This window comes from Cornus florida, unplaced genomic scaffold (assembly GCF_030987335.1).
Source record: "Cornus florida cultivar Cherokee Brave unplaced genomic scaffold, ASM3098733v1 CherokeeBrave_3.0.0_Hap2_Chr01, whole genome shotgun sequence".
NCBI lineage: Eukaryota > Viridiplantae > Streptophyta > Magnoliopsida > Cornales > Cornaceae > Cornus > Cornus florida.
In genome coordinates, this window is record NW_026775571.1 from 66,619,877 (window position 1) to 66,628,829 (window position 8,953).

General features: G+C 30.9%; 1 protein-coding gene across 1 annotated transcript; it reads left to right on the top strand.

Moving 5' to 3' along the window:
- Window positions 1-7,501: 7,501 nt before the first annotated feature.
- Window positions 7,502-8,664, top strand: LOC132273812 (F-box protein CPR1-like). Its single transcript, XM_059774889.1, has 2 exons — window positions 7,502-7,581; window positions 8,115-8,664. The coding sequence occupies exons 1-2, from the start codon at window positions 7,502-7,504 to the stop codon at window positions 8,662-8,664; spliced, it is 630 nt and encodes a 209-aa protein (XP_059630872.1).
- The last annotated feature ends 289 nt before the right edge of the window (window positions 8,665-8,953 follow it).

Here is an 8,953-nt window from a genome sequence, read left to right on the forward strand (position 1 = left end):
TGCTCGAGCCTTGGAGGCAAAACTCGAGCCTTGAAAGAAAGCTCGAGCCATAGGTGAAAAGCTCGAGCCTTGGATGCAAAACTCGAGCTATTGATGCAAAGCTCGAGCCATAGATGGAAAACTCAAGCAATTAGGACAAAAGCTCGAGCTTTACCTGGGAAATTTTCATAAACAACGTTAAATTGATCTTAATTGATTTTGAAGGTTCCTGAACATTAAATAGGGACTGGGTATGAGTTTAAATAAATTTTAAATAAATTTGATCATAACGATGCATACTATTTGAATGTTTTAAACAGATGAATGGATTTAATCTTTTAAATTGTTCTAATAATTGAGATTAAATATTCAGCATGAATTGAAATTGGAGATACTTACTTTGCCGTAAAATAAATATCAGCATGTTTAAGAATTAGTTTGTATGGGATACATGATGAAGGAAGCTTAAAGAAATTTATAAGTTATCCCTATTTTGTTATAGCATGATATTCTATTATTATGTTAATTTATGGATTATTTGATGTATTATTTTATTTGTTACATCAATTATTGGATTGCGTGGATGTAATGCACTAGTATGGGATGATGGCACTCTAGGGACAGATTAACTTATCAGTTAAGTCCTACCTATTTTGTTTAAGGAAATGGATTAACTAAAATGTTAAGTCCTACTTATATTCGTGTCAGGTCAACTGAATAAGTTAGATGATACATAGTGGATTACTTTATATTGGATAAGATGTATGATATATATATATATATATATATATATATATATATATATATATATATATATATATGCCATGATATGAGCTTGAGTCTTAGGATCAGTGGTTAGGGTGCGTATATTGCCAGGGATGTGTAACTAGATATATTGTAGTTGTGTGCCCTGGTAGGTCAATGTACTCATACCCACTATATGTGTGTTTTGCATATTGCCTACTATTTAGGTTGAGGCAACCCTATAGTCTAGTGAAGTTCCTTTAGTGTGTATATGTATTTATGGAATATGTAGTTATTGCATGAGTTAACTATAAATATATAACTTCTCCGGTCTTTGTTTGGGTTGTCGTAGAAAGAACTTGATTTCAAAAGGATAAGATGTGATTAGTGCTTAGCCTTGTGATTGTTGATTTAATTCTTCCTTTTGAAAAATAGAGGTATTAAATTCCTATGTAATACCATTAGTTTTCAAAAGGATAAGATGGGAATTTAATTTTAATTTTTATTGTTTTTTATTTAATTATGTGACTTATGTGTTTTGGTTTCTGAATTGATTAAGTGTGTATTTGTTTTAACTTAATTGTTTAATTGAAATTGTTTTAATTTAATTGTTGGTTTATTTAAATACTTGATTATTGATGATTTAATTGACGTGTAATTTAGGGTTTTATATTTGGTAGCTGATATAATTTGTATGTGCCGTAGGGTTTTATTGTTTTAGGTAATTATGGTCGCCGACTTGTATTTTATTTGGGATTTAGAATTAGGGTTTAGTGGAAGCTTATATATATACTGTATAATCCAACGTAGGGTTTAGCCGTATATATATATATATATATATATATGCTTGGTTATGTTTGCTAGGGTGGAGAACCCTAGTCACGTACTGTGAGGCAGAGAGATATAGAGAAGGGTTTGGGAGGTTAAGAGAGGAATTTGAGAGGAAGCAGAGAGGTTCAAGGTATAAGGAAAAGGATTTGCTCATAGGTGGAACCAAGAGGCAACAGAGGAGGAGAACAGTGAGTAGAAGGGGAGAACAGTCTTGGGATTCGCCGGAATTTAGAGACGATGTTGAAAAGTTTCAAACCGAAACCTAAAGGCAAGTTTCAGTCTATCTCTTTCCTTTAAACTTGTATTCTATGCATTCTCTGTAGTCTCTAGGATGTTAATTGAACTTTAAATTGGAATATTGATGCATGTTATCAGACCTTAAATTATTCTTTTGTTTTGTTAACTGAAACTATGGTTCTTGCATAAACTGTTCTGTTATGCTTTAAGTTTTGGGTCAGTTAAATCACACAGGTTTATGAAGGGTTTCTAGGACTTTAGGAACTTAAGTAAGCCCTAAGAATGCTACAAAGGTTTGGGATAGGACACTGGACTTCGCCGGAAGCGCAGAAGGCAACCGGACAAAGCAGAGAGGAAACAACGGAGTAGAGACGGCTTTCAGGGGGAGCGAGCCGGCTCCCTAAGTGAGGGAGCCCGCTCCCAAGAAGGTAGAGCCAGCTCTCCATAAGGGAGAGTTGGCTCTGGAAGATGAAGAGCCGGCCCATGGGGGGGAGCCGGCTCCCTTAAACAGAACCCCTACGGGGTGTTTTCTGTAATTTTTTTTCCTGAGTTCTAGGGTTAAACGCAAATACTGAAAATTAAAGGGTGTTTCAAATATGTAAAAATTAACCTATTAAGACCTGTAAACAATTGGTTTATGCTAGGGTGCTAATCCTAAGGGGCATTAGGAAACGGAAACGTCGAATAGGCATGCTGTCAAGGAAGGAGAAAGGTTTAAGTTACTAAGTTTGTTTTAACAATTTAAACTGACTGGTATTGAATTACTTTTGGGATGTTATATAAATTATTTATATAATTTAATGGAGGCCAGAAAGGTCAGTTTAGGAGATGGTCATAGACATCATTAACTTAGATATTAAAGGGCATGTTGTCAGGAGTGGTAGGAATTTTAGTTGCTACTTTTGGTTTAGTGAACTAAATGGACTAATATGGGAATGTTGTTGGGGTTTTATATAATGGGCAGTTTGGACTTTAGAGTGTCATATTATATCAGGCACATGTTTTGGAGTGGAGGATCAAAGGGATGTCATGTGGTGTAAATGCTAACTTTCATGCCGTCAAAGATTGTGGAGGAATTCATTATTAGTCTTTGTTTTGGCAATTTAAATAAACTAGTATGAGAGGATGGTTTGGGATATCTAGTATAATGTATTCAGTTCAAAATTCTGATTAATCATTATACCATGTTATGGATGTTAATTGATGAACTGTTTTAAATTTCTGTTTTGTCAATTGGATAGATATGGATAATTTAAATTGTTATCAGTAATTTAACAGTTTAAAAGGAGTTTTTATGATTATAATCATATACTGGATGCATGATGGGATCTTAATAATATCTGTTTTCTATTATGCTAGTTTCTGGATTTATTTGATATTCATTTGAGTGTGCATCACTTGTGGATTGTGACACCCCCGATTTCCGAATGCGGGTTGGCCAGGCCCACGCCCAAATACCCGAGGATATCAAAAACAAATCGGCAATAAACAAACACAGAGTACAAAAGAATAAAGAAGAATAAATAAAATACTGACAAGAAACTAAAATAATAATCTAATAATAAAACTTATAATATATTTCAATTAATTAATAAACTCTTTTGATACAACTGATCCTCCAAAATACAACTCGGGAATCCATATTGTGTGGACCCCTAGAAAATCCAAACTAAACAAATGACAGCAATAACTGTCTAAATCAGGAAACTGAATCATAAAGGAACTCCTATGTAGCATCGGAAGAATGAAGCAGATTGATCCCCGCTCAGCCCGAACAACCTCTACTCCTGACGAATACTTGAAAAATAATGGTGGGTCAGGCCTACAAACAAGTTCTACTCTACTACAGTCCAAGCAGAGATTCGATACACGTATACATCCTAGTCAATCCAACAGTAACTAGTAGTCCATATATATATATATATATATATATATATACACACACACTAAAGGAACCTCACTAGACTATAGGGTTATCTCAACCTGAATAGTAGGCAACATGCAAAACGCACATATAGTTGGCATGAGTACCTAGACCTACCAGTGTACACAACTACACTATATCTAACTGCACATCCCTGGCAATATACACGCCCTAACCACTGATCCTGAGACTCAAGCTCAGATCATGGCACCATACTTATATATATATATATATATATATATATATAATTTAGTAACCATCCTATCCAGTATAAATTAATCCTCCATAAGTCATTCAACTTATTCAGCTAACCTGACTTGAATATAAGTATGACTTAACATTTTAGTTTATCTATTCCCTTATATAATAAATTAATCCCCCATAAGTCATTCAACATGTTCAGCTGACCTGACTTGAATATAAGTAGGATTTAACATTTTAATTAATTCATTCCCTTATATAAAATGGGTAGGACTTAACTGATAAGTTAATCCGTCCCTAAAATGCCACCGTCACATACCGGTGCATTAAACCACAAAATCCAACAATTGATGTAACGAATAAGGAAATACATCAAACAATCTAGAAATAATTATGATAATATGATATCAAGTTATTACAAAATATGAATGACTTATTATTTGTTTAAGCTTCCTATATTATATGTCCTACACAAACTGAATCTTATACATGATGATATTTTATTATACCGTCAAATAAGCATTCTCCATATCCAATTCATTCTACACATTTAATCTCAATTACTAAAACATTTTAAAAGATTAAATCCATTCGTTTGTTTAAAACATTCAAATAGCAAGCATCATAATGATTGAGTCTATTTAAATTTGTTTAAACCCAAACCTAGTTCCTATTTAATGTTCAAGAATCCTATGCATGTTTCTATGTTCCATCAGTCCACAGATATGAAAAATACATAATTTAAACATATAAAAATTCACATCAGAAATCAAATCAAAATCATTCATTTATCAATTTATAACACAAGAACAGATATGAACCAATTTCATAAAGCCTATGTTCTAATCCAATTAAATATGCATAATTATTTAATTTTATGTGTTTAATAAATCCTGAAATTTCCTAAGCATGTACAAAAACACGAATCAAAGGGAAAGAGATCGATGAAGAACTTGCCTTAAACTTTCGGATCGAAAGTTACACTTCTTCTTCCTTGATCTTCTCTCTACAGGGTTTTTCTCCTCCATCCTTCCTTTTCCTCCTTCCCTCTCTAACTCTCTCTCTCTCTAGAATATATCACGTGAATATTTCTAACCCCTTTTTACAACCTATAGCTATATATATATAGGCTAAATAAAATAACCCTAACCATTTTCCCAATCCAGGTCAACTTAAAAAAATAAATATTAAAATATTAAAAAGGTAAATAAAATATGTTACATATATAATTTATGTATATCTTTATTAAATAAATAAATTATACGCATCCCATTATTTATTAATGGATTATCCAATAATACTTAAGTTACCATAATATTATAAAATAACTTAAAACATAACACGTATCAAATCTATGTATATTTTTATTATTTAAATATAAAACATATACATCAGATTGAATATTACTACCCAAGTTACCATAAAAGTAATTAATAAATTATTTTCCCTTTTATATATATTAAAAAGGTAAGTAAAATATGTTACGTATATAATTTATGTATATCTTTATTAAATAAATAAATTATACGCATCCCATTATTTATTAATAAATTATTTAATAATACTTAAGTTATCATAATATTATAAAATAACTTAAAACATAATACGTATAAAATCTATGTATATTTTTATTATTTAAATATAAAACATATACCTCAGATTAAATATTACTACCCAAGTTACCATAAAAGTAATTAATAAATTACTTTCCCTTTTATATATATTAAAAAGGTAAGTAAAATATGTTATGTATATAATTTATGTATATCTTTGTTAAATAAATAAATAATACACATTCCATTATTTATTAATGGATTATCCAATAATACTTAAGTTACCATAATATTATAAAGTAACTTAAAACATAACATGTATCAAATATATGTACATTTTTATTATTTAAATATAAAACATATACATTAGATTAAATATTACTACCCAAGTTATCATAAAAGTAATTAATAAATTACTTTCCCTTTTATATATATATATACATGCATAACCATCCATAGGTAATAATCCATACACATCCAACCTTCTATCTAAGTAATCCATAGGACCCAATTGGTTGGCACATTACTAGTAACCATAACCATAAAAGAAAAATAAAATAAAATAATAAAAGAAAATAAAACATTTAATTTACAATTAATCAAAACACCATTTAAGCACATAATCTAATTAAACAATTAACACGTAAACAAATACAAATAATATATAGACACATAATCAAATAATCAAGTAATATCTAATTCAATTAAATACATCAGCAATTAGTCAAATAATCAATTAAATAATTAAAAATACAATTGAAACAAATAAATAAATACCGAGACTATCCTTCTAAAATTAGGGGTATTAAATTTTTCTCCGGTAACAAAAGGAATTCTGTACTCGTAATTCGCCCTTACTTTCTTCCATTATGCTTGGAAACTGTGAGCAAAAAATATCCCCCTATTCCCAAGTAGACGCAACCTTACTATTAATACCAAGCGTGAAACTCTTGGTATTATAGAAACTCTTGGTATTATTAGGTAATTTATAATTTAAATTTTATTAGGCAATTTATAATTTAAATTTTATTAGGTAATTTGAAAGTGGTGATTGAGTTTGAGTTGAATTTTATTAGGTAATTTGTAAATTGAATTAAACTCTTTTTATATCAAGTAATAAATATTTTTTTAAAAACAAATAGATAAATAGGTAATTTGTGTTAGAGTTTTATAGAAACCCTTTTTATAAAAACTCTTTTTATTTTAATTAATAAATATATTTTTATATTTTGTGTTAGAGTTTTATAAAAACTCTTTTAATAATAATATAGATTTTTTTAGAAATAAAAAGATAAATAGGTAATTTGAATTTTAGAAATACTGAAATAAAATTTTTTTTTTATATTATCGATATTTTTAGAAATAAGTAATATTTTTTTATATTTTGATTTATATCAATTAATAAATATTTTTTTATATTAATAAATAAATACGGAAGTAATGAAATTTTTGCACTTTTAATAATAGATATAGTATAGATATAGATATAGATTAAAAGGATAGAAATATCTAATAAAAAATAGTTACCTAAAAGGATAAAAATAAAATAAAATTGGCCCCCACAATTTGTTTTTATAAATTTTCTATATGAATCGTGGTTATCAAAGTTTGATTGAAGATGAATTTACTTATTAGCCAGTTTTAATGAATCTTTTGATATTTAAAAAATTCAGAACACATTATTTATTTATTTATTTATTATTGTTTGCTACAGCACACTATCCATTCATATATAGACACATTGTGGAAACTTGTCCCACATCGGATTCGGATGAGAAGTGACATCAGTATAAATGGGTGGGTATGCAGCACTATTCAATAGTTCGAGCTTTTGGGTAAATGGGCAAGCGCTCACGTTACAGTTGGTATTAGAGCCAAACCCAATCCTTGATTTGGTACCACGCCAAACGCCCGATCTGAAATACATATTAATGAGAAAGAAGAAAAAAATTACTTGAATATCCAGTCTCAACTCTCTCTCTCTCTCTATATAAGCTTTCTGGAAGGTATGAATCGAAGAATTGGGGATGAAATGGCGGTCCTGAACCTACCTCGAGATATCGAGATGGACATACTCGCAAGACTTCCGGTTGAAACACTAGTGCGTTTCAGGTGCGTTTCAAAACAATCTCGCTCTTTAATTTCTGATCCCGATTTCATCAAATTGCATCTCGATCGATCGATTCACTCCAAGAATTCCCGGAAACTCTCTTTCTATTTTTATACTCCCAAATCAATAGACTATGAATCATTATTTGACAACCACAACATTAATGATGATAGTAATGCAGTAGTGAAGTTGAATTGTCCCTTTTTGGGGGGAAGGGACAATGACGTCATTGCAATAGGTTCCTGCAATGGCTTGATTTGTTATCTTGTTGGTTTGGGGTTCACATTTGTCTTATATAACCCTTCCACTAGAGTCTACAAGAAATTGCCAGAACCACCACAGTGGATTGTAGGTTATTTTGGGTTTGCTTATGACTCCTCAAACGATGATTACAAGGTACTTATGGCAACAACTGACTTTATTGGTGATCCCTCTAAAAAGAATATCAAAATCTATATGTTTAGTCTTAGACACAACACTTGAGACGAATCCGAGACGTGGGTTGTGGTTATGATGCCATATATTCATTGCGTAGTTGTTTCTTGAATGGAGCTTTACATTGGCTAGTGAAACCCAGGGTGATTGCTTGTTTTGATTTATCAAAGGAGGTGTTTAGTGAGATGTCCCTAGATGGTATTCGGGGTGGAAATGAAATAGATTTGTCGTTTCGCAAATTGGGTGTTTTAGAAGAATGTTTGTATGCAGTGTCTCTCTCAAATGGTGTTAATGGACGTTTGGTTGAGGTGTGGTTGATGAAGGAATATGGCGTGAAGGCATCTTGGAGCAAGTTTATCACCATCCCATGTGACGTGGGAACTATTTGCTTCACCCCATTGTGTTTCTTGAGGAATGGTGAACTTCTACTGAAGATTGATGGATCAAACTCGGGATTGTATGTTGATCAATCAAAATTAGGATCGTACAATACTGAAGAAAATACATTTACTAAAATTTGTGATTGTCCCAGTTTTAATGAAGCGTTTTTGTATATGGAGAGTCTGGTTTCACCCAAGAGCTTTCATGGGGGCCGTTCATGTGGGATGGACTCTGTGATGATGGTGTTGAAGTGTTTTTGTTTATGCTGATTTTTTTTTCATGTGACTGGTATGCTGAAAATCTATGTTAGTTATATATTGAAAATTTGACGGAGACAATTGAACTGGTTGATCATTTCTTTGTGCTAAGAGGGGTTGCTGTGATAATTTTGATGGAAATTTGTGCATTTGTTTCTTATCATTCTTTTGGGAGGTTTTCATTATGTTTTGATTATAAGTTAAAATTGTTTGTGCTCAAGCCATATCATTAGATGTCTACATTCATGGATGACATAATTATATGTTAAATTCAATGCTATCACCATTGTTCCTGCACACA

Bases quoted from the DNA above. Each gene is read 5' to 3' on its own strand.
- LOC132273812 (XM_059774889.1), top strand. From the start codon at position 7,502: ATGGCGGTCCTGAACCTACCTCGAGATATCGAGATGGACATACTCGCA. The intron at 7,582-8,114 runs GTGCGTTTCAAA...TTCATTGCGTAG, and splicing joins GAAACACTAGTGCGTTTCAG to TTGTTTCTTGAATGGAGCTT.